Source organism: Meriones unguiculatus, chromosome 8 (assembly GCF_030254825.1).
Source record: "Meriones unguiculatus strain TT.TT164.6M chromosome 8, Bangor_MerUng_6.1, whole genome shotgun sequence".
Classification (NCBI taxonomy): domain Eukaryota; kingdom Metazoa; phylum Chordata; class Mammalia; order Rodentia; family Muridae; genus Meriones; species Meriones unguiculatus.
The window spans coordinates 92,745,918-92,772,162 of NC_083356.1; the positions used below are offsets into that span (position 1 = coordinate 92,745,918).

Genomic DNA, 26,245 nt, shown 5'->3' on the forward strand with positions numbered 1-26,245 from the left:
AGAAGAAAGTACCCTCTTGAATTTACTAGGAATTGCAATACCAGTGCCAGAATATTTGATGGCATTTTGCATTAAATCTGATACTGAAAGGAATTTGATGGACCTGGCCTTTTGAGCATGTAACCGTTTTCCTTAGGTAATGACCAGATTACACAAACCAATATGTTAAAACCAAAATCAGAGTCTTCCAGACACAAAACACAATATCAAAGTGAAGACAGTAAGTTCTGAGTAGTATACATTTAATAAAGAACCTTAGAAATACCAGCAGAAGGCAGATGATGTTAGGGGTCAATTTGTTATAGGTGGTTATGGAAAACTACCTTAGAGTCAAGTGTAAGAGGAAGAAAACCATAGGCAATTATTCTATGTTTAGTATGATCATTTGGAATGGGAAAGCAATGCTGTGTTAATTTTAGTGTGAATTTTCAGTGAAAGAAGTGCACATTTTTATGATGTTAAAACATTTTCCAAGATGTTGCATTATCTGTTGTTTTAAATTTTAGTGTCTTTTTCAGTTGACTGAGAAAGGTGTGTTTTCATGGTGTTAAAAAATGTTAATTCCAAGTTGTTCCACTGCTCTATTTAATCAGGAAATACCGAGCTAATGTTTTCTTGGTTGCGTTTAGCTCTCTCCATCTCTGGAGTAACAGGTGTTGGTGTTGCTTTTCTCATATTCTCTTTGTACAATACCTAGAGGAGCCAAGAGAGCAGCCCGACATCAGAAAGCAAAGGAAAACACAGTTCTGGAAAGATATCATTTAGTTGTTGTTATGGCCCAATTATGTCACGCAGTGTAAGAAACACCTCAGGAGGAGAAAGCCATTAAAATGTTACAGTAGAAAGCAGGAGATAAATTTGAGCTCAATGTGAACTAGTAAGGGTGGGTGGCTGTTTTTAAGTGGTCAGGGAAGAATTGTAAAAGGTATCACAAGTCTTGGAAACACTGTGAGAGAATTAGTGGTGTAGCCATGATGGTCAGGCTTGTTAGAATTTTAATGGTTTGTTTTCCCTCTCAAATACCGAGCTAAAGTTTTCTTGATTGCGTTTGACTCTTTCCATCTCAGGAGTAAAGGGTGTGGGGGTTGCTTTTCCCATGTTCTCTTTGTATAGCACCTGTCAGAAACAAAGTCGGGCCTGGCAGTCAGTCACTAGGAGGCAGTGCTCACTACTGAATATAAATACAGCTGGGGAGAGGGAAATGTTAGGTGTAACCTCTTACTATTAGTGAGAACAGCTCTCAAGAAAAAAAGCAAAAATAGTTAATGGCAACGATAAATGTTGTATGCTGTTTAGAGGAGAGTAAAGCATAACTGGCATTTTATTTGATTTTTAACCTTGTATGGGATTAAGAGCAGGCCAAACTGCAAGGGTTACTTTGTAAAATTAGAAGCACTTTTCATTTCTCAAGACAATACCGAGCTAATGTTCTCTTGATTGCGTTTGACTCTCTGCATCTCTGGAGTGACAGGGGTTGGGGTGGCTTTCCCCACATTTTCTTTGTACAAAACCTAAATGAGTCCAGTGGATCCAAAAATCCAAAAGGAGACAACAACAACAACAACAAAAAAAAAGAGTTACAATTACCAAAAGAATAAATGGAATAACATTAACTTCTGATGAGGCCCTGGGCACCAAATCGTTTAGGTGCTGAGGTTAGATAGCAGTCTTCTCCGTTTTCAACGGAGAAGTTGACTGTAGTTAGAGCAAGACACACATGTCTACGGTACAACCTTGCCTCGAAACTCGCAGGTTCCAAGTGAGAACTGTGATGTTCCAGGAAGGAGGAAGCCCTACCACCATTTTACCACTAGTATGCATTGGTGAATTCCCTCACACATCATCTGTTAGGGGTTACATGTGGGCTTGTGTCATGGAGGTTGAAGTCACCCCAATACAACAGCTCTTTAATGGGTATTTTTGCAGCACAGGCTCTCAGAGTAAAATTGTAGACCCCCAGGCAAGCGCTTCTCTTACTCTTCTTTGTGTTCTGCTTATTTTATTAACTAAATGTTTCACACTTATCAGCCACGAGAAATGTTTTCAGCAGTTACCAAAATGTAAAAACATGTCATGATAAATCCTCGACCCCTGTGACTCCCTCAGTGTCCTGGGTGCCCTGAGAGGTTTGGTAAATGGCACCAAGGAGGGATTTTTCTTTCAGCAGTTCTCTAAGCCCTTGAGCAGCTGGTCAGTATCAGCTGAGAAATGATGAGAAGTGTCTGTTCTCTGCTCCCTACTGCAGCTACTGACAAAGAAAAGGGAGCACGGACCAGATCCAGAAGCCTGGTCTGACCAGCTCTCAGGTGATTCTGATGGACTGGAGAAACCTTCTGGTGGCATCGATGCTGAGCAATGACTTCCTTACTGAAAGCTCCCCCAGCCACCAACAGATGGTATCAGAGAGCACAAGCTTGGAGGCAATAGATGTTAGCACCAAGAATCAGAGTAAAGAAAATAAAAACAAAACTAAGATCACTAAAACCTTTTTGGTGACACTTCCTTTTTCAGCAGCTTACTCAGGTGTGAAAACCACCACTGAATGAAGTTTGCATCATTATCTGTGGACGTGGATCAGGAGCTACTTTCCCAAGGTCTTTTTGCCCACATCTATCATAGTAGGGCTGGGGGTATAGCTCAGTGGAAGAGCACATCTTAGCCTGTGCAAGGCCCTGCAGACTGATCCTGACCACCACAAAAGATTCAAGTCTGGTTGCATAAGATAGAACCCCAAATCATCAAAAACTTCAATATTCAAGAAAGCCTCATTATACCTTCTATTTCAGCCATCAAGGTTATCTGTCCATGCCTTCATCTGTTCCTCCCCTCCTACCCCACCCCCCCATTTCTCAAGCACACAAAACAGAGAGACCTTGGATACGTCAGAGAGTAAGTCTGGGGTGAGATGAGAAGAATATTTTGTAGGAAAATCAGTTAACCTCAATATTAGAATTTTAAATGGAATAAAGCAATTTTGTTATTAAGTTAAGGCTAGGTAGGAATGAAGGATAAATGTGGTCAAGAAATGTGCAAGGCTTAAAGTGCTTTTAAAAGTAGGATTAATAGGAATTATTTTAAGTCATTGAAGTAATTTTAAAATCAAGAAGTAGTCAATTTTTGTTTTTTTGTCAGAGTACCGAGCTAATATTTTCTTGATTGTGTTTGACTCTCTCCATCTCTGGAGTGACAGGTAAAGGGGTTCCCTTGCCCATGTTTTCCTTGTATAGCACCTGTATGATGAGAGAGTATCAGAGAAACGATGGTAAGTGACATTTCAATTTCTGTGAAAATCTAAAGGTAAGGTCAACTTCTTTGGTACAAAATAATACAGGAGCCAGGAATAATATGCTGACAAGATGCCATGTGCTGTTTAAGGAAGCTGTTACTGGGCCGGGGGAAGCTGTGAGTCATGGGAGCAAGGACCGACACTGCTATCTAGGAAAAGCTATTAGAGTCATCCACACAGTCGGCATTTCCCCCCTCATTTTTGTGCGCATAGTACATCCTAAGCCACTGTGGGGATTTGAGATGGTTAGAACTTGGTTTTGTTATCCACAAAACTAAGATATTTACCCCTTTAAAAATGTTTAAAATAGCCAGGTTATGTAAAAAAAAAAAATCAAAACATAAAATGAGAAAGAATATCCTTTTACAAAGATACATTAGAAGCAAAGGAAGGGAAAAGGGTTTAATGGTGAGTTTGACTCTGCAGTTAAATGGCGTCTTTCCCCCTTTTCTTTCCAAAATACCGAGCTAAGGTTTTCTTGATTGAGTTTGACTCTCTGCATCTCTGGAGTGATGGGGATTGGAATTCCTGTCCCCACGTTTTCTTTGTATAGCACCTATATGATAAGAAAGCACGCAGAACAGAAAGCCATCAGTCACTTTCCCTCCCTTGTGGAGCAGCTGGCTGCGGGAGGGGGAGGAGGAAGAGGAGTTAGAGATGGGAAAATACCAAAAGCTTCACCCTGTAAGGAAAAAGGATTGCAGGAAGGAGCCGCAGAAATGAGGACATTAAAGAGGTTCTGTTATTTTTGCTGTTGGAGCTCACTCCTGCAGCGTAAGTAATAAAGAGCACTACGAAAAGAGAAATTAGTTATCATTATGAGAGAAAAATGGGAGACAAACCAAACCAAGGAAGTTACTTTCATAGGTTGTGAAAAGGGTGTTTGAGTTTTAAAAGTATTATCAATGGAAAGATTCATACATACTTTTGTTGACTTTTCAAAGCAGTCAAAGGTAATTTTTAGTCTGGGTGAACATATTGGGAACTACAGTAATGATAAGAGGCTAAAAAAGAAACTCCAGAAAGACTGTGTAAGTGCCAGGAGAGGGGGAGGTTAGGGTAGGGATTGCGCCACAGATCCTCAGAGCTTCACAGAAGAGCACTTTGAAGCTTTGTGTTCACATCACATTTGCCAAAACAAGGTGAACACAGGTGCTCCAACACTGAGGGTGTTATTTTCGTTTTAAGCTGGAATATTTTTTAATGATCAGGTTAATGTTTAACCAAGGAGAGGAAACTGAATCGTAGGGAACAGCAGCATTAAGTTGGATACAAAACAGGTCATAGTTTAAAAACTGGGATGAGTTAATTAGATTTTGAAATTCTAGCCATTAATCTTTTTACAGCATTTTTACGAAATAGTTAAAGGGGTTTGGGGTTGGGATTTTTGTTTGTTTGTTTGTTTAATTTTTAAATACCGAACTAAAGTTTTCTTGATTGTGTTTGACTCGCTCCATCTCTGGAGTGATGGGGATCGGAATCCCTTTCCCAAGGTTCTCTTTATACAACACCTGTATGACACAAGAAAGCATCGGAGGAGAACACAAGCAGTCAGAGCAGCTCCTTAGACTATGACACATGGACATCTGGCAGGAAAGACCACGCTGGGTGGCCATGTGACCCCTACCACTTCATCTGCTCATCTTTCTACTCTAACCCACAGAACTAAGGGAGAAAGACAAACAGTTATAAGAACATAGAGATAGATGCTCAGCACACAAAAGAGGTAATGTCATCAAGTCAGCAAATAGTCCTTTTTTCTACATAAAACATTTGACTCAGAGCATCAGAGGCATTTACAACTACAGAGAATCTGCTCTCTTGCTATACTGGTCTTTGTTAATGTATGCAAATGATCAAATCCAAAAGCGTATGTTTAATATAAAGTCTTTCCCATAGTATCTAAACAGCCCAGGCACCACTGGACAATGCTGTCTAACATAACATGTAAATAACACAAATCACACATTAAGAAAAACATTGTACAAGGCCATTAGACTAATTAGATTCAAATAGATACACAAGAATACACTGTAAAAATACACTGTAATGTAGAAATAACTAAAATATAATTTTAAGAAGCAGTACCTTTCCCAAGAAAGAAAAAGTGAACTCATAGAAAAAACAGTAAATGGACCCCAAAGGACATATCAACACACAATGAAAACATACTGAAACTGATAAATTGTTAGTAAGCAGTAATTAGGAACAAAACAAAAAATAGACAGAAAGGGAGTTCCTGATCTAATGTGTGAAAGTGTCAAGCTGTTAGGAGACACTTACTAAAATGAAGCACACATCAACCCTCCTCCCCAAAGTGATCCAGTTAAACTTTCAGAGGCTATGTGAATCTCCATTTCAGGCCCAGAAGTTCCTTTTATGGAAGGAGCCCAGGTTATTTATTATTGGAGTTTTTCAGGAACATCAATTAATTTAAAAAATTAATATAAATTAATATATCATGATATAATTGGTATGTTTAAAAAAAGAAAAACATGCCTATAGTCCTAGCATTAGGGAGGCTGAGGCAGGAGGATGACACATTTAAAACCACCCTAAACTACATAGTAAAGATACTGTCTTAAAAAAAATTGGAAAGCATAGATTTCTAGTTACAAAATGGCATGTTTAGGACAATTATCAAAGTAAGGCTCTTGGTTCCCATGCTGAATGTTTTCCTTTGCCGTTTATCCTGGTGGGACCTGTGGGGAGGTCACCACTTTCCCAGGCAAGGGAGGTGTTCCCTCCACAGCCTTAGATCAGTGTCTTTTCTTGTTGCACCAACCCAGAAACATCAGATTGAAAGATTTCCAAGTAAATTCAAGTTTCCAGGTTTGGGTGTTTGGAAATCAGGACTAGCATCATTGTAAAGGAAAGGAACAATTCAAAGTGTTAAGGGAGGGGCCCGAGTGAGGCTGTGAGCCCAATTCCCAACAGCACACACAGACAGTTGAGTTAATACAGAGATACCTAGACATCTAACATAGAGAAGTTTTAAGGAGGCATTTCAGAAAGTACAAAGCATTGAGATTAAGTGGTAAGTAAAATAATCCAGGACAGAAAGATTCAGTTGGTGAGTTTCTTGTTTTTGTTTTTTTCAAAGAATTTAAGTTTTTATGAAGCAACAAATAGCAAAAAAAAAAAAAGTTTTATCAAAATTATTCTTTTTAATATGGAGTTAAAGGAGCTTTCTCGCAAATACCGAGCTAAAGTTTTCTTGATTGCGCTTGACTCGCTCCATCTCAGGAGTGACAGGTAGGGGGGTCCCCTTGCTCAGGTTCTCTTTGTACAATATCTGTATGCACAGAACCAATAATCACGTCAGCTTGGATCCATCTTTTAGGTAGATTTCACCTTAAAATAAATCTCCAACAGTTCTTGCTCTTACAAAGAAGTAAAACTAAGAAAGAGAGCAACTGTGGATCACCTTTGTGCATTTAGTTGCACACTATATCATGGTTGCTCAGCTTATACATACCTTCTCAAATATGCAGGATTAAGCCTTATCATATAGTATTTAAACTAACTGATTAGAGTCAACACTGCATCAGACAAAAAAAAAAAAAAAAAAAAAAAGAGCGCTTGGGGAGACCAAACAAATATTCATCAACATTAGAACTACATAGATACCCACTTAGCAGGGATCCTAAATATATTCCAAAGGAAAGGTCACTTGTACGGCACACAACAAAGCTCACTGACATAAGCAAATACATCTTTCTGAGTTACTGTTGGTATTTTGTTTCCAAATGAAGATGTTTAAGAATCATGACCACTTAGGAAAAGCTACAAATATTTAAAAAAAAAAAAAAATCAAGCCACACACTAAATACAATTCTGATCAGTGCTGTCCTTTGGGGAAGGATGTTAGATTTAACTTTTGACCTTTATCACACTAGTTAGAAGTGGAGGAAGGAACAGAATTATAGGTTTTTAGTTGTGTTTTAAAGAAAACAGTTACAATTTCACACCAGTATTAAAAATTGCATTAGGTTTGGATTGGAATATGAAGTAATATTGACATCATTCATTCATTATATGAATTTAGTAATTTTATATTTGTATGTTAAAGACATTAATGTGACTGTTATTTTAATACGAATCAGGGTTGGGAATTTTGCCCCTAAGAAATACCGAGCTAAAGTTCTCTTGATTGCGTTTGACTCTCTCCATCTCTGGAGTGATAGCTGTAGGGGTTCCTTTCCCCAAACTTTCTTTGTACAAGACCTGTGAGATACAAGAAAGTACCCAGAAGACATTCAAAACAAGCAGAGACGGAGGAATGGGGTGTGGGGTGGGTAAGGAGGGGGATTTTAGATAGCAGAACTTAGTCAGGGCAATGCTTTTGAATGTCAGTTTTACAGAACTCTATACCTCTGTGTCTTAGAAAGGTACAGTAGGAAGCACTGGGTTCTAGGGCGCAAGCACCCTGAGGAAGCTTGTTAATGCTGCTAACAGAATATTGGATCTAGCTCACACCAGTCAGTTGCTAAAAATGTTAAAGAGCAATGTGAAGAGTGGCCATTTTGAATCAGGTCGGGTGGTTTTCATCAGGGGATGATACACAGACACACACAGAATCATTAAGCTGTTACTTTGGGAAGTAGAATGGTAGGTTATTCTGGTAGTTTTTTTATGGGAAAGAATTTCTTATTTCATATATCTGTAAATACCGAGCTAAAGTTCTCTTGATTGCGTTTGACTCTCTCAATCTCTGGGGTGACAGTGGTTGGGATGCCTGTTCCCAGGTTTTCTTTGTACATGACCTGCAGAATAATTAGAATACCCAGAAAGCAGAGTAACCACAAATGCTTCCGATTACAGCTCCGTGAGGGAGTCTTTGGTAAGTGTTCGTAAAAACAAGCTGCTTTTGTAAAATCAACCCAGGGACAAAGGAAAACAGAGTCCATAAATATTTTGCCATCTTGAGAACTGGACACTAAATTTTGCATTTTCCACAGCCAATACTTAGTACATTCTTAAAATGCATTAAATTGTAATAATAAATTTAATTAACAATGAGAAACATTTTTGACTAGCATCTGCAAAGCCATGAGTTCAGTTGCCAGAAACCACCCCCTCAAAAACCAAATAAAAACATAGCAACCCCAAGTTAATCATTGTATTGTATCCGGTCTTAATGTCTTGAGCATAGAGCCATTGAGAATTTTATGCATTTCCTAACAAATTTCTTAGCATTTTACCCTATATATGTATATGTGTATACATTGGTGAAAGGCTCTTTTGCTACTTAGCCCTGCCTCATGTTAAACTCCCATCATTCCTCCCACTTCAGCTTCCTTAGTTCCGGGATTACCAGCATGCATCACCACCCCTAACTTTAATAAAGCCTTAGGTGATCCCAAGTTGGATACTTGATATGAACGAGCATAATTTCCATTTCAGGATGAGCATCTTTCTCTGAAATTTTGTGCCATGAAGGCAGGATCAAGTAAGCTAGTGCTTGTAGGTTGGTCTTTTTCCACTGTGGTTATTTTGATGTTTTATTTGCAGTGTTGAGACTGAGTCAGGGTCTACTGCATCCACCACCAAACTGTGTCCCCAGCCCCTGCGCTTAAATCTGTGTTTTCTTTTAGGGTTACCATCGAAGGACTGTAAATGTTAACAAAAAGAGTAAGGAATCCCCACTTTCTAAACCTCTTGTCTCCTTCCCTTTTAATAAGTTTCAACCTAAGATTCATGGTGCACACCATGAATCCCAGCACATGGTGGCAGAGGCAGGTAGAGCAGCTCAATAGAAGAAAACTACAGAAAGGCAAAAGTTGCAACCCTAAGAAACACAGAAATACAGAACCCGTGGCCCTGTTTTGTTTGTTTTCTCAAGTTAGTTGGACAGAAGATTCAAAGTGAAGTTTTCAACACAGAGAAACTAGAGCATGAGGACTCATAGGGAATGAGCTACGACTATGAGCTCCCTTGGTTACTTCTGCAACCTGAGGGGGTCAGGGAAGGAATCACAGCATCCCCAAGCAGAAGAGGCCTTTGACAGAAGGAAGGGATGGCTGGGAACTAGGACACCAGTTGCGAGGTGGCCAGTCATACAAAGGCATGCGGAGTAAGCATCAGTACCGAGCTAATGTGCTTCTGGGTCTCCTTGACACGCTTCACTTCGGGCAGGTCAGGGATCGGAGTTCCTTGTCCAATTGCTTCTTTATACTTGACCTACATGGAAACGGGGACACAATGGTATTACCGCATGCTGAATTCTTCCCACATGTGTAGAGGTGCTTAGTAGTCCTTTTTTTGGGGGGGAGGGGGCTGGGAATTATGTACATTTAACACATACTCTACCACTGAGTCACAGCCCGGCTTTCCTTTAGTTCTGTGTTATCTTGAGACAAGGTCTCCCTGTGTAGACCATGCTGACCTCAGACTCACAGAGAGCCACCAGCCTCTGCCTCCTGAGTGGTGGGTTTAAGGTGTGTGCCACTACACTCAGAGTGCCTTTTTCTTCAAGTGCTTGCTGTAAGTGTGGCTCTCTGTTTTGCCGTTCTGAGGCATGGCAGTAAACAAGCGTGGGATTCTTCCCCTCTTTTCCAAGCTCACAGATACAGCGCTCGTCCTACTGTAGCTCTTAGCAACCTCAGCATTTGGCATCTTGCTTCTTATGTGGAACACTTTGAATTTTTTATACACAGGAAGCACAGTGAAGCTCTTTGGTTTATCTGAATGGCCAGCATTGCCCCTCTTTCACTTTGGGGCCATCACTAATAAAATAAGGGCTACTTGTGTACAAACGCCGCAGTAATAATGTCTGGTGATGCAGACCGCTGGGGAGGACAGGCAGCATGCACTTCTGGAATGTCTTGGATGAAGGGATGCCTTACGCCCCAGGTAGGAGGAGGTGGGAAGCCAGAAGATTTATCTTTTCAGAAAGGATGATTATTCTGGACTTTTCCATTTAACATTTTTGGACCAAGACTGCTTGAGAGGCAACTAAAATCAGAGAATGGAAGAGTAGGAAGAGGCCTCTTCTCTGCCAGCCTCTTCATACCGAAGAGTCTGTTTGATTAGGACAGATGTAGCCACGTGAGTCTCTGGAAAGCCATTCTGTGATGCTGCTGTGTCCTATTTTCTCATAAGCCCCTGCTTTCCACACCTAATGCACCTTCATGAGAACCTCCACTGGTACATAGCACGCGATGACAGAGGAGCACAGACACCTGTTGGACAGTTTCTGGTGACAAGCTTTGAGTAGAACTCAGATGTCACAGATTTATCAAAGTCAGGCGGACAACAGCACAAGTGGCTCTGACATGTCCTTACCGAGCTAATGTGGTCCTGCGTTTGCTTCACTCTTAGCATCTCAGGGGTTTTTCCGATTGCTGTTCCCGGGGACACATCCTCTTTATACAAAACCTGGGCATTCAGAATCACGAGAGTGTTACACAGAATGAGAGAAATGCGGGCAGTGCCTGGAGAAAGACTAGCCACATGGCTTCTGTGAAAACAGAGACACCGCATGGTGTTTCCAGGCAAGATTTGAAGTATTGCGTCTGATGTCCTCCTGTCAGAATCAATGCCCAAAACCACATAGGCAAGGCCAGTCACTTGCTGGCTCTTGAGAGTTCCCATTAGAATATCACAGCATATTAATACAGAAGGAGAAAACAAAACAAAACAGAAAACGTTGATTAAAAAAACACAGAACTTGGGAGGGGGTTATGATTGGGATGTAAAATGAATAAATAAATTAATCAAAAAAAACCCACAGAACTCATTAAAAATATGCATAGTCAGTTATTTTGGAGAAGGCTAATAAGAGAAAACCACACCACAAAGAAATCCACGTTCTTGGAACAAGACAACACATGTTACTCTCTGAGTTACTATTTGAGATTAAAAAAAAATATAAAGAGGAGAGTTATTTTGTTAGATTTAAGTTATTTCCAATGTTCTCAGGACTGATGATTTGGAAACAAAGTATGGGGCATTTTACCAGGGACCCACTAGTATTAACTGGGTAAGTTAGAGGTTAATTGCCTTTGTCAGCGTGGGACCCGTGTGCCTTCTTAAAGAGAACAGCATTATTAGGTTAGCATTAGATGGAAGGTAAATTGTAAATGTACCGAGCTGAAATTCTTTTGGTTTTCCTTAACACGCAGTATTTCTGGCGTGTCTTGAACAACTGTGATTTTCCCTTTACTGTTTTTAAGATCACACTGGTATTGGAGCTATGAAGAAAGAGTAAATATCCTGTTAAGATTTCAACATTCTCTTACACATTTTATAACTGTTGTATATTGTGGATGGGATAAGATGTTATATTAATGAAAGCCCATTCCACAACAATCGCAAAGAGTAGCCAAGTCAATTCTTTAATATGAATTTTGGAGAGAAACTAATTTTATGATAGGGTGTTGCTAGAGACTTTCTGGGATTGAACCTGGAGCCTCACACCTCATGAAGGACATGTTTTAACACCAAGCTACGTGTGCCCTCGGGCACAGAAACTAAATTTTCAAAACCTAAAATATATTAAAAATAAATGTTTTCAAGTATTTCTTGCTTAGATTTGATTTGAAAAAGATATGTCACCAGTAAAACAAAAACAAGAACAAGAACAAAACCCAATGGCAAGAGTTTGTATTTAGTGACAAGAAGTCACCCATACAGGTGATACTTTTATGCTCATTTCAGATTAAAACACAAGAGTGAGCCCAGACAAGATTCTGTCTGGTGCACCCCTCCGCTCTTATCAGATACCAAGTGTGTGTCCCCAAAGCCACCCTCCTTTAGCCTGCTGGATCCCACCAGTGGGCTGGGCCTACGCGGAACAGAAACTTACGAGGCTGAAGTTCTTCTGGTTCTCTCGGACTCTCTGCATCTCGGGAGTGTCCAAAACAGTCTCATAATATGACATGGACTTCTCTGCATCTTCCTTGTACTTTTTCTGGAAGAGGTTCCAAGAGATGGAGACGGTGAGCCCCACGGATACACAGGCCGGTAGTCCTGAAACAGCCCTCTCACTGCACCAGAGGGAGGGTTTATTGCATCCTGCCCTTGCAGGCTCATCCTGATCATCTCTGGAGAGTACTAACATATGAAGAAATCCTATTTATTTTTTATCTTGTTTTATATTTGCTTAGTTTTGTTTCTTGCTGCACAGCCCACACTGGCCTCCTGTCCCATTCTCCTCAGGTGCTGAGATGACAAGTAGGTGCCACCCTACACCCAGCTATCGTGCTTTTTGTCACAGGATTGGCAGGAAGCTGGAAGCTAGCCAGCCTGGGATGCCACAGGTTTTGTGGCTCAAGTTGATGATTCAGTCCCAGCCATGGTTAGGCGGGACTAACCATGAGTCTTGCACACACCTTAAACCCACATTCTAAGAGATGCTAAAAGATAGCTATCTTTAAAAGATAGTGAGTTGTGCTATCAATACCTTCCTTAGTGCTTGGAAATTCCCTTAAAAGGTTTTGAGTTTTTTCTTCCAGTTATTAGGATAAAACCCAGAGTGTCACACTTGACTGCTGAGGCGGCCACACCCAAATCCTTCTCATAATCAATCTCTCTTTAAATCTGACTCAGAAATCTCACTTCTGACTCAAATATGCATTGTAACTAAAGGCCTTACGTTCTGGTGCGGCAGACTATGATATGACAGAACAATCCCTTAGGAATAGAAAAACTTTGCCCTAAGGAACATCCTTACCTGGCTAGAAAGGTTCTTGACCTGCTGAGCATGAATAATCTCTGGGGTGTCAACGACAGAAGTGAAATTGGCTTTTTCCATTTCTGCTGACTGCTTGTACTTAATCTGTAAAAGGACACCCAACAGTCCAGTGAATGTTAAAACAGCATGCATAGCACCTGTTAGCTTGGCTGGATTAAGAAGCAATCACACTTCTTTTCTTTCTTTTCCCTTTCTTTCTTTTCTGTCTGACATTGTCACATTTCTTCCTGTTGTGTTTATATGTTTCAAAGTTTTAAAAGTTTTATATATGTGAGTGTTTTTCCTGTATGTCTCTCTGTGCCTGTGCATGCCTGGTGCCTGCAGAGGCCAGACGATGATGCTGGATCTCCTGGAACTGAAGATATAGATGGTAGTGAGCTGACCTGTGAGTACTGGGAATCTAATCCAGGTTCTCCATAGAAGGACATGTGCTCTTCACTGCTGGGCCATCTCTCTGGCCCGTGTTTATAGTTTTATATGAAAGAGTTTGATTTTTGAAAGACTTACTATCCATTCATTTAGATGGAGGATGAGTATGGGCACGAGATAATCAAGTAGATAGATAGTAAAACAGTGTTTTGTTTTGTTTTTACATAAGATCTGACACCAGAGAGCTTACCAACACTGGATACCTAAAAGATGTGTTTGTAATTTATGTCTAGAAGCAGGGGGCAAAAAGAACTCCTCAAATAATCTAATGAAGACATTCTTAGTACAAAATGAATGGACTAAGAAACAAGGCTGTCAGAATCTGCTCCAATTCCGCACAGTAATTTGGTCCTGCATTGTGTTCTGAACCTCCCCAGTGGAAATAGACTAAGAAAGGCAGACAAGCAGCCTGGCAAAGGGCCCCTGGGCCTTACATTACTTTTATGCTTAAGGATGCTAAACATTTAATGTTACTGTCAAACAAGTAAATCAACAGAAGTCCAACAACACATCCTTATAATCACGGCCATGATTTGGAAAGACAAGCACACAAGCACTGACCTGGCTGGCAATGTCTGTAGCATTCCTGGCCCGCATAAAGTCCGGAGTCTCATTGGCCATGGCATTCAGGCCTCTTCCTTTGACTTCCAGCTCCAGGTCTCGCTTATATTCTTTCTGTAGAAGAATTGTTTTCCCAAAAGAAAAGGGTCACCTACCTTCTCTGATTCAAGTAACAGAACTGCACGAATGACAGAACTGCATGAATGACAAAACATGCCCCTTCAGTAGCTGCAGGTGGTGTCCTTGGCAGCTACCTTAACTGGACAGGATGGCATGCTTGTTCATCCTGCTCTATGTACAGGGATGTCAGTCAAGGGAAGTCCATTAACACGGAAGGTAAATTTTTAATGTGGTTTGGTACATAATTAAATTTAGGTGCACACTCTCCCAGTGTGGTGTGTTGTTTTCATTTAAATGGGCATTGTGAATACATCCATACTAAATCAAGTAATATCAGATACTAATTGGTTATGACAACTTCTATAGACACAGTCTGTTTTCATATCTACTCATCAGAAATTGACAGGTATTTTATTTAGCACTTAATACTTATACTGGGTATAAACTCTGAAATGCAAAAATAATTTTTTTCTCTCTCTTGGTCTAACTTGGTTAGAATGAAGGTGCCATATTAATTATGTGCACGCAACAGTTGGCCATGATCTCACCTCATTGAGGATTTGAGTGGCATTCTTTGCTCTCAGCATGTCAGGAGTATCTTCCATTTCCGTGAGACCTCTCCCACGAATGCTTTCTTCTAGATCTTTCCTATACTCTTTCTATATTACAAAATAAAATCAACAAAACGGACAAGGAAGACTGGATTGTCCTCTTGGGGGAAGAGCCAAAATCAAACCAAAATAAATTAATGAATCAATAAGTAAAACAATTAATCCGGTTTTTAACAGCTCATGGTCGAGTGAGTAAATGCATGAGTAAATGCAGGGTGTACCGTTCACAGTTGACGTTAATTATTAAATACAGGACTAGAAATTATAGAATGCTACGGTAGGCACATTTTATTAGATTTGCTATAGGATACTAAGGTAGGCGTGTTTTATTAGATAGTCCGTTTTAAAGATTAGAAGAATTAAAAGGAGTCATAGATTAGACGGTATCAAACATGGGAATGCCACCTGAGAGCCCGAGTCAGGTGGGACCCAGGCAGAAACACAGCGATGAGTCATTAGTGTGATTATTGGGGGAGGAGGGGGAAGACCACTGCGTGGCCACTACCTCGCTCGCTATTTTGGTTGCATGTCTGACATGTAACAAAGCTGGCGTGACCTCCAGGCCCGTCAGGTTTCTGCCTTTAATGGACTCTTCATAATCTTTCCTATATTCTTTCTAATGTGAGTGGGAAGGAAAAAAAACAAGAAAGACTCTGTTAGAATCCATATTTCATCCCTAAGAAGAAAAAGTATCTTTTCTTTCAGGGTTTGGCCTCTTAATCACACTTCTTTGAAACGGTCTCATTGTTCTGGAAATATTTTGCTGGTAGTGCATGGCTCCAAAGGGATTCTGAAGTTCTTTGATGACTCCCCCAAAGTCTATCTAAGGTTGTGATGGAGCTGACCCTAACCATGGAATTCTCTTCCTGAGACTGTCCCATTTAATTATTTTATTATTATTTCCATTATTGTGGGTGATGTGTGAGAGTATGGGCACACATGTGCCATAGTCCTTATGCCATGGTGCGTGTATGGAGGGCAGGGACAAATTGGTGGAGTCAGTTCTCTCCTTGGGTCTTGTGGGTCATCAAGATGGAACTCAAGTTGTCAGGCTTCTGGCTATGTGCTTTATACATTGAACCATCTCCTGGTTCTGTTCCACTTTAGACTATTTTGTTTAATTTTTATCTGTATGGGAGCATTGCCAGAAGAGGGTGTTGGACTCCCCAGGAACTGGAGTTACAGACAGTTGTGAGCTGCCATGTGGGTGCTGGGAATCAAACCTAGATCCTCTGGAAGAGCAGCCAGTGCACTTAACGACTAAGCCATCTCATCAGCTCATTCCCATTTTGTTTGTTTGCTTTTAAAGGGGACAAAATATTTTATCAGAATTTGCAGCATCTCCAGGGGATAAAATTAGAAAGAAAACCCTGAGGGACTGAATCTGCATTGGCACTCTTCACCATCATGACATTTCATTTTTCTGAGATGTGGCAGGCTGGCTTTGAACACCTGGTCCTCCTATATAAGCCTCCTGTGTGCTGAGGTGGCAGGTATGTGTCACAACCCCTGTTGTATTTTCCTTTTATATCTCTTTATTTAAGAGTCATCATCTACTACGTGCCAGCACTGTTAGGCTCTGGCATCACACAGTCATGTCTTCTTGGACTCTAGGGGGGCAGCAAGGGGCTAAAGCCTAGGTGGACAGAGAGGCAGGAGCTTAGGAATCTGGGTTTCATCCATAACTGAGTGAAAGGGTTATTCCCCTCTCCCCTATCCCTTCAACGCATGACTTCAATCTCACAGAGACCAGGAATAGATGGTAGATGCATGCTTTTGTGACTTATCGTCGTGGGGTTTTAATTTCCCCTCCCTCCAAAAGCTGCAAGAATACTACAAAGTACTCATATATTACCATATTCAGATTCACCAATTATTTAAGCCTGTTCTAAATTTTCCATGACCTGCATTCCATATCACAGGGGAAGTCCACAAACTACTTTTCCATTGTTTGTTATAGTCAGAGAGAAGCTTCATGGAGAAGAGGCAAAGAAGATCCCCAAAATCCATTTCCCCAGGAGTATAAGTAAAATTCCATTCTCCACTATGGTTCAAAGCGAAAAAGAATTGTTTTTAAACTATCCCTGCTGTTCATTATAGGGAACATGGCATTTTGACTTAATATTCTTTGATCATATCTGCACCTCTCCCCACCCCATCTTGGGCTCTGTCTCTTTGTCTTTCCTTTCTCCCCTTCTTCACTCCTGGTCTTCTTCACAAATAGTTCCCTCTCTGCATTCATGTCTTTAAAAAAAATAATAATCTGGATTCTGTAAACCCAGGACATTTGTCTAAGTCTTATTTAACTTAATATGATGACCTCCAGTCCCACCCATTTTCCTACAAGTTACACAACAACTCCCTTCTTTATGGCTCGGCAGATCTCCGTTGTGTATATAACGTGTGACTTTTTCCATAGCTGTTCATCTGTTGATGGGCAAGTGGGCCGACTCTCTGACTTGGCAATGTGTGTGTGCAGGTATGGAGCCCCTCTTGGCTGGTTTAGGGCACCCCACTGAGCGGACAGCGGGGTAAAGCAATGATCCACCCGTGCAGCTGGGATTTTTCAGTCAGCAAGGAAAAATCCAAATTGTAGCCCACATAATTTTTTTTTTCATTTTCAGGAATAAGTGTATTCGTATTGCGTGAAAATGTTTGTTGGAACAAAACCTGTATGCCAAATGCTACTCAAAACGTCTTAAAGAGAATAATTGAATGGTGGACTTTCTGCGGTGGGAGAGATTTTAGGTTTGAAAGCTCTACTTCCTACTGCTTTTGGATAATGCTGCAGGAGGCAGGAAGTGTTCCTGGGCTGAGCTGCCTTCGTTGGTTTGATGGCGCCATTGCTGTGTGGTATTTCTGAAGGACTTACCCCACTCTGCATCTGCTGAGACTCTTTGGCAGTGATGTATGTGGGAGTCTCAAAGTCCAGCATGGGCTTTCCTCGTTCTTTTTCATATTTTTCTTTGTATTTCACCTAGTGATGAGAAGGTCTGTTCAGTATCACCCTGCTTGTCAATTCCTAGTCAGGGACTTTACTTACAGACAACTTATTAACTTATTTAATATTATCCAAGACAGGTGCTCATGATATATCACAGGCTGGCCTTAAGCTCACAATCGTCTGGCCTCAGCTTCTTATGTGCTGGGATTACGCAAATTGGCCACTATCCAGCTAGGGAAAGAACTCTGACAAATTGATGTCCAGTTGGCTCATCTTGTTACCCAAAAGACATTCCTGCTATGATACAGACCTAGGGCTTCTGAGGCTTTTCATGCCTGTGGATATGGCAGGGGTGGGGATGAAAAGTCAGTGCTGTCTGAAGAGCATAATCTACACGCTTAGATTTAATTTGGAGACGAAGAAGAATTATTGGCAACAATCAGCTGGCTTAAGTATTGATTTCTGGAAATTGGCCAAGATTTGATATGGATATCTGAAAGCTTTGACAATAAATAGTATCTGTTAATATTTCTGATAAAACCCCCTAGTTCTTTGATAAGAATTATCATCAGAGACCTGTGCTATCAACTGAATGGAGAACGTATGTGGAATAGCTCCCTCCTGGCCGTCACTATCTATGTATTTTACTATTTGTCCTAAATTGTTGGCATTGAAATGAAAACTAGTTTACACCCGGACTAAATTATGACTAAATTTGACATTATCAAGTAAAACTGCTGCCTCCTTATAACAGGAGAGTCACACAAAATCTCTCTCAGAGGAGAAACTGAGAGATAGAAAGAAAGACAAAGGTCCTTCTACGCATCACCTCAATGGCATCACTCAACTCAGCCCTCTTGCTTATGATGGGACAGTGGAGGAGGACACACGCTGCTTCACATGGGCTGTGGAGCCCTTTCAGCGACTCTTCTCTCTGGCCAATACCCAAGGGGATCCCCATAATGGTGATTTTGTGGTAGCAAGGCCACGTTAACAGTAAATTCTTTCCCCTGAGAAAAAGGATAACACTCAGAGACTCCGGCAGTGTAAGCTCCTCCTCTTGGATGCCCTGTCATCCACTCGTGTTTCCTGACTTGGGACATAGACTCAAGGGGTACATCAGGGTTACCGTAAGGGGTTTGTTTCTCCAGGAAAGTAACTGTCACGCTTCCATCCCTGTTATGACATGAGTAACACAGTACAGCGTGTCCATGTCTCTAGTCTATATAAATACTGTTAATATAACAATCTCAAACTGTTACCAAATTCAAAGCCCCAGTATCTGTGAGTGTTTTCTCAAACAACGGCTATTAAAAGCTTCTTTTCTAGAGTGGACTTGATACTAGATTTTGATCCTGTGAGTGACGGAAGCTGGGCGTGGGGAAGCCATCTTGATGCACTTACTATGCTCTGCAGCTCAGTGGCTTCTTTGAGGTGTTGCTGTTCCAGGTTATCGGGTATTGTGTGGTAGTGGCCTTTGCTCTTCTCATAGTTCTTCTTGTACTGGTACTGAGGAGAAGAAGCAAGAAAATGCATCAGGGGGAAGGCATGGCAACATCTCAGTCTTCCCTCTTTAGGTTAGGTGTCTGAGGGCCAGGCATGTGCCGCGCACCGTTAATCCCAGCACTGAGAGGCAGAAGCGTCAGATGTCTGTGTTCAATGCCTGTCTGGCTGACACAGCGAGCTTCAGGACAGCCACGGCTATGCACAGAACGCTTGTCACCCTCTGCCACCCCCCAAAACAAACAAACAAAAACAAAAAACAAAGCTGGATAGCTAGAGCTCCAAGTATAGTCCTGTTGATAAATACTACGTGCAAACACTGCCCTGATGTGGCTGCTTCTAAGTAGGTATCATTGAAAGCAAGAGGCTGTTTTAGATGAGCTTTTTACATCATTAGGAGGACTAGAGCTGCTTGTCTTTTGTTTTTCTCCTGGGCATCAAACCCATGGGTAAACACTAGGCAGCTACACCCCGAGCCCAAATAGAAGCATTTTTACACCCTCAGAGGCACAGTAGTCAATGCAGAATTGGTAGATCAACATAATTCGGAGAAATGTCATCAAAAGAAATTCTGTAATAAATGTAGTGTGTCAGGAGCAGACAGAGGCTATAGGAGCTCAGAGGAAGAAGCGAGCTGTGAATGGCCGAAAGGAGTTGCTTCCAGAACCAATGATGGAGCTTACAGAGCTGGCAAGCTGGCTTGTATTCAGGACGTGATGCATAATCAGAGATTCCTTCATGTCCGTCACAGGTTTGTGGAGTTTCTTCAGGTCAGCCTTATATTTAACCTAACAGGGAAGAAGGAAAAACTGATGATCACATAAACAGGAAATGGAAAACAGCACTAAGGAAGATAACAGTAAGAAACGAGTTCTGGGGATGGCTGTGAAGGAAAAGCACTTTGTGCATAGTTGCCAAAAAGGAGAAATGACTGGAGTGTCCACTGATAGATACATGGCTAGCATTAACAAAAGGGTGATGTATATACAGGTAAATGTTACTGAGCCATAAACTGGAACGCAGAGCTAATTAAGCACTATGATGGAACCTTGAAATGCTATGCTAAGTAAAACAAGACACAAAGATATATATTGCAGTATTTCATTTATATTAGGCAGATTCATACAAACAGAGAAGTTACCAGGAGTTAGGGTAAGGATTGCTCAATGGCGCTGCTTTTGTTTAGGGTAATTAAAAGCTTTGGACATTGTGGTGGTAATAAGAGAACACTGTGACTCTGATTAACGATCCTTAAACATGGTAAAATGGCGAACACTATGCTAGGTCATTTACCACAATTGCAGAACATACCTCACTTGCAAGGTTGTTAGCGTCTTTCATAGTTTTGTAGAGCTGGCTGTCTTTCGGGTTGTATTTTGGTGTCTTGCCCTTCTCTTTGTCAAAATTTTCTCTGTATTTAACCTAAACAACCAAGGCAGACGTCCAGATTATTCCTGAGCTTCTGACTAGGGAATCATAAGCAGTAGTGAATATGCCCGTGTTCAAAGTAGTCACATAGTCTGTTGCTCCAGTGGGACAGTCTTAAGAGTGAAAGAGTACTGTCTGCGGTTACCCAGGGCAACGGACACTCAGGAATGGTATGAAGTGATGCAGGGCAGTGCTGGCTTTGCTCATCCTATTACCTAGGGGCATCAACATGACATCTTGCCAATACCAGTAAAGGCTAAGCAGTAAAAGCTGGCTGGTTGGCTGGTGATACACCTTTAATCCCGGCGGAGGCGGAGGCAAAGGCAAGCTGATCTCTGTGAATTTAAGGCCAGTCTGATTTACAGAAAGAGTTCCAGGACAGCTGAAGCTATACAGAGAAATCCTGTCTCCAATAAATAGCTTTAGGCTGAAGTCAGAGAGGCTAGCGACGATCCTGGGGTCATTTTAGCTTTCTCACCTGGACACCTCAGACATCAGAGATCTGACCTAAGGAACTGAGAGGGAGTTGTAAATAGCAAATGTTGATAGGAATTTGTTAAGGTAGGTGAATTTATTTTTATTTTAAAATAGGGTTTTGTTATATCACTATTATTATTATTATTATTAATTATTATTATTATCTCACAGGAACCAGTGAGATGATTCAGTGGGTAATCACTTCAAGTATCAGATTTGAAATGGAGTGAGACACTTTAGAATAATGAGGAATGTAAGCTTCATATGCAAAGGAGTATATGGAAGGAAGAGATGGTCATTATGCCCAAGTAAGACACATAAAAAATAGCTACTTATTAGAGAATTCAACCAAATAATGGAGTGACTGAAAACTTTCCTTACTGACAAAGTGCCTTCATCACTAACATTACAGGATCAATTCTAGAAGTCCACAAGCATTCCACTCTGGCTACAGGTTAAAACAATTAAAAGGCAGCATTTGGCTCTTAGGGTTGGAACATTTCCTCCAGATTGAAACCCTTACCCCAGGAAGTATACAGGAGATAAACAAAAGGCCTGTGTGTGTGTGGGGGGGGACGACAATAGACCTTGGAAGATTCTTGAGTGTCCCAACCAACAGTTATAAAAGGATAAACAGTGTGTGTGGGTGGAGGCCAAGCAGCCAACTTCTAAAAAAAGGAACACTGTTCAGACTTCCGGGTTGCCTGTAAGCTGTGTGAGGTCCGGGGCTGCAGGGTTCAGGAGTCCTCACCATGTTGCAGTGGCCTTTCTTTCAAAGCAGCTACTTGTGAGTTACTGCTTCTTGGATGTATCCCCTCATCCATACTCTTGTTAGTAACCCTCCAAATAACCGTCACTGGTTCCCCATAACCAGACTTTGCTGCAATCATTACTTTGGTCTGTCATGAGCTCCCTTTCTGGGGCGAGTAGCTGTGTGTGTTGCATTTGGTCTGTCACACAACCTAGGGAAAGTCACAGGTTCAATCCTCTCTCAACCTTCACCAGAGACGGCTGCTGATTCTCCTTGCAACCGATAGCAGCTAACACACGGACTCCCAACGAGAAGAGGAAAGAACAAGGTGGAAGTATCACTTGCCCCCACACCAGAATACCTCACTCTGTCAGATTTAAAACCAGTGCCCCCACGGGCTTCATCACAGTACTTCTCTATTACCTGACACGCCCAGCACAACAGACACAGTGTGAAGTCTGAAACTGGTGAAGCCTGCCACAGAGAAGCAGTAGTAGACTCACACACTCTGTCTGCATCCAGAGTGGGAGGCAGAGAGGGAAGATGCCTGAGGACCGAGGAGGCACTGCAGACACAAAGACAGCAGAGAGGGATGGAAGCCAAAGCCACTTCCCAGGAACAGAAGGTAGCCAGCCCTATAGGGCTCTGCTCTGAGAGCAGTTCATTCCCAAAGGCAAACTCTGTGGGAGCCAAGACACCGTGGGAAGAGCTGGTGTCCAGACCAGAAGACAAAAGCTTATATTTAGAAACTCAGAAGAATAGGGATGGTCACCATAGCCATGACACCAAGAGAAAGTGCACCAGTCCACATGGGGACAGGAAGAAACAGACACCTGTGCTGAGTGAGAACAGAACCTAAAAGTGTCCAGGACATCTGCTTTCTGTCTCTAGGAATGTAACTTCCTTCTGAAGGAGTATTTGCTCCAAAGAGCAGCCATTCTATTTGTTTCATTTCACTTTCTTCATTACATTTCAAGTTTACATAAATTTTCAACTTTTAAAATTAACAACACAAACAACAACCAAAACCACCTTTCCTCTCCACGGCCTACCTAACAAGAGGCAGCACAAGGCTCAGTTATTGGCACAGTGCTGAAAGTGGTTATAAATTAGTTTCTTTCCTTCTTTCTTTTTCCTTCCTTCCTTCCTTCCTTCCTTCCTTCCTTCCTTCCTTCCTTCCTTCCTTTCTTCCTTCCTTCCTTCCTATCCTTCCTATCCTTCTTTTCTTCCTCCTTCTTCTCTTCCTCCTCCTCCTCTTCTTTTTGTTTTTGAGACAAGGTTTCTCAGTGTAGTCTTGGCTATTCTGGGCTCACTTTGTAGACCAGACAGCCTCTATCTCACAGAGATCTGCCTGCCTCTGTTTCCCTGAGTGCTGGGATTAAAGACATGTGCCACCATGCCTGGCCTAGTTTTCTTTTTTATATTTATTTTTAACTATTTAATGGTTTAACATCTAACTCTAGCTCGTTTACAGGGCATTGAATGAGACATTAATACTTGTAAAAACTGAAAAACAATCCCCAAATAAAAAATTACACCCAAGAAGACTGTTTTCTTTTTTTACAAAGAGTGAAAGAACTATGAAGAAAATATTTTAATATCTTCCTGCTCCAAGTGTGTTTCAGAAGGAAAGCTCTGTGAAGAAAGAGAGACCATATAATGTCACCTCCTCAACAATTTCTTGCAGCAATCCACATGTTCCAACACACAAAGCAAATAAACAAACAACAGGAAAAAGTGCATCTTTGTCAGTCTTCTAACCAACGCCAAGAAAACAAGAAAGCCAGAGGGACTGCCTTGCTGCCTTCATTCTTCCATTTCTGATGAAGTTTTTCTTAACGTCTCTTCATCATGGATGCGTGTGTTAGACACACACATGTACATGGCATTGAGCTACTCCACAGCAAAGTCAGAATGGGGAAGACCACCCACAGCCGTGGTCCCTTGGGCCAGGGCCACACAAACACTATCAAACGTTTCAAAAAAAAAAAAAAAAAAAAAAAAAAAACGCAGTCCTTTCATGAGATGTGAGCCAGGAAGATGAGCTCATAAAGAGTTCAGGCGAGAGGTATTCTTCACAACACAGGATTTACTTGGGATAGGAATTTACACAGGATTTACAGGCCTCTTGATGTTCCAAAACGCTTAAGTTTTCAAAGTTTCCACACCAAATAATTTGATAACTGGATAACCTTTAACATTTAAAAACATGAAGAATGGTTTATATTTTAAGTTCTTAATATTTTTCACTACAAGATTATAATTTTTTTCTATTTAAAAAGTTAGTCATGTTATATTTTGGTCTCAAGTGGTTATGTGATTCTATGAATTTATGATAAAATATTGAATAGAAAATTTAAATGTAAGTGCAGGAAATGACAGAGTTGGCATGGTCTAGCTGCCAGAGAGGCGTACATGACAGGTTTTTCAGGTTAGAGTTTGCTGCTCCTGGGGACACCGTGTGCTTTTCAGTTCCTGAGAAACCGAGGCACCCCCTCAGGCAGTGAAGCATTCAGGTTGCCTGTGCTTCTCTGTGTTCTTTAGAAATCAATGAAGCATACAGAAGTGTGGCTGGACAATTAGACTTAGACGTTAATCTTGTGTACTCTGTATAGCTTGCAAATGTCATCGTATCCTGGAAAGTACAATTACATTGATCCTTGAAGCCTCCATCTGATAAAGGTCTAAAAAATCCAATTGCTTGCAATAAACTTGTCACAGCTCACTCTTGCTGGGACCCCCTCCAGCCCATGCTTGGCCGAGATTCATTTCTCACCAGCCATATCAGGTAACCCTGGCCCAGTAAGTAAGCGCTGGTACCGACAGAATAAGTACTATAAAAATCTTATTTGTTTGTTAGCAGTCATCCGAACCTTTTCCCTCTTAATAATTCCAACCTGTTTTCCTATTTTGTAACTTGGTATTATTGGTTTATAACATCATGTTTGGTATTTCTGGAGGTCAGTATACACAAGAACCCCATGAATCCTGAACCTATTTCTTCAAACGAATAGTTGAAGATAACGGACAGCGAGGAAGGTGAAGACAGGATTTCCAAAGCAGAGGAGAAAGAAGAGACTCTTGATCTGTAGTCAGATCAGAGGCTGTCCCTCTGCGAGAGCTGGGGTTAGGCTGCAGCTCTCTGAGCTGAATTCTGAAAACCTGTGTAAGCTTGCAGGCACTGTAGAGAGATTAGGGAATGCAGCTGGCTTTGGGCCATGCAATTCTAAGCCTTTCTTCTCAACAATACAAAGTCTGTTGAAATGAAGCACTCTCCCCACACCCTGTGTATACCTTGGCCAAGCGCTCACCACACCAGACTAATTATTTAGCTACAGAGACAAGAACCTGAGGACATTTGCTCACCCATAGACAGCTATGCCTAGCCGGGGCACTTTTATCTGTGTATTACATGAAAGAGTAAAGATTCCTTGACACGGTTGGGCTTTAGAAGTTAGAATTTCGTGACTGTTACACAGAACCAAGTCTCTCACAGGTGACTCCAGCCTGAAGCACCTCCTGGGTATAAATCTTAACTGCCTGAGAAGAGGCACCCTTTGTCCTGTGAGAGCAGTTGAATACACAAGCTGCTAGATGCGTACCTCTAAAGGGTGATGTGGAAAACTAGAGCACCTAGATTGGTTAGCAAGAAATGAGTTGAGGTCCTTAGGACTTCTTAAATTGCTCCAGTGCAACGTAAGGTCCTGTGTCTCTTCAGTTGTTGATACTGCAATCACTCCTTATGATACAGTTTTTAAAGTGTCACACTGGGACCACGGCTTGCCCTTTCCCATTACCTGGCTGCTCAGCCTGGCTGCCTTCTTGGCCATCTCGATGTCTGGGCGGCCGAGCATGCTCAACCCATGGCTGCCTTCCTTGCGGTGCTTGGCTCTGTATTCCACCTGGATCAGAGAAAACCAAAACGGGCAGTTGTGGTCTTGGTGGTACAGGTGCTGTTCTTGCCCACACTAGCCAATCAGTGCCAGGGTCATGTTAATGACACTCTTACCTCACTGGCCTGTTTGGCTGCCTGGGTGGCCTTCTTGATGTCCGGCCGATCAGGCACGGTGGTGTAGTGCAGATTCTCTTTGGCATCTCTTTTATAGGCAACCTTAATTTGGGGAAGGAAGTGCTTACTCGAGTTATACAGGATTTCCAAAAGTCCTCATGAAACGCCAACAACGTGGGTGTCCATCAAAGCAAGCCAGTTTCCACCACGGCCCTTCTGAAACTTTCTAGAGAGAGCACTAGGGCAGGGACGTGCACTCGTTTGAGCCCACCGCCTCGTGTGAGCCGTGGGGTGATGGAAGGAACTTACGTCGCTCTGCTTCTTGGCCACTTCCATGGCGTGCTTCACCTCTGGAGGCTCTTGCATGATGGAGTAGTTGGACTTCCCTTTCTCCTTGACAAACTTCTTTTTGTAATTTGTCTAAACAGC

General features: G+C 41.6%; 1 protein-coding gene across 2 annotated transcripts in view; it reads right to left on the minus strand.

The window, feature by feature from the left end:
* Positions 1 to 26,245, minus strand: part of Neb (nebulin) — a 192,595-nt gene that overhangs the window by 9,162 nt on the left and 157,188 nt on the right. Inside the window, exons 121-141 of one of the 2 annotated variants that reach the window (XM_060390154.1) lie at positions 26,126 to 26,236; positions 25,817 to 25,918; positions 25,605 to 25,709; positions 20,463 to 20,573; positions 19,835 to 19,939; positions 19,053 to 19,157; positions 17,577 to 17,681; positions 15,210 to 15,320; positions 14,642 to 14,752; positions 13,974 to 14,087; positions 12,963 to 13,067; positions 12,096 to 12,200; positions 11,377 to 11,481; positions 10,574 to 10,666; positions 9,377 to 9,469; positions 7,960 to 8,052; positions 4,705 to 4,797; positions 3,138 to 3,230; positions 1,419 to 1,511; positions 1,024 to 1,116; positions 601 to 693 (exon numbers count right to left, since the gene is read on the minus strand). In XM_060390154.1, coding sequence (XP_060246137.1) covers positions 601 to 693; positions 1,024 to 1,116; positions 1,419 to 1,511; positions 3,138 to 3,230; positions 4,705 to 4,797; positions 7,960 to 8,052; positions 9,377 to 9,469; positions 10,574 to 10,666; positions 11,377 to 11,481; positions 12,096 to 12,200; positions 12,963 to 13,067; positions 13,974 to 14,087; positions 14,642 to 14,752; positions 15,210 to 15,320; positions 17,577 to 17,681; positions 19,053 to 19,157; positions 19,835 to 19,939; positions 20,463 to 20,573; positions 25,605 to 25,709; positions 25,817 to 25,918; positions 26,126 to 26,236 — 2,139 coding nt within the window. Of the gene's footprint in view, positions 1 to 600; positions 694 to 1,023; positions 1,117 to 1,418; positions 1,512 to 3,137; positions 3,231 to 4,704; positions 4,798 to 7,420; positions 7,514 to 7,959; positions 8,053 to 9,376; positions 9,470 to 10,573; positions 10,667 to 11,376; positions 11,482 to 12,095; positions 12,201 to 12,962; positions 13,068 to 13,973; positions 14,088 to 14,641; positions 14,753 to 15,209; positions 15,321 to 17,576; positions 17,682 to 19,052; positions 19,158 to 19,834; positions 19,940 to 20,462; positions 20,574 to 25,604; positions 25,710 to 25,816; positions 25,919 to 26,125; positions 26,237 to 26,245 lie in introns of both variants that reach the window. The other variant, XM_060390153.1, reaches the window with a different exon arrangement.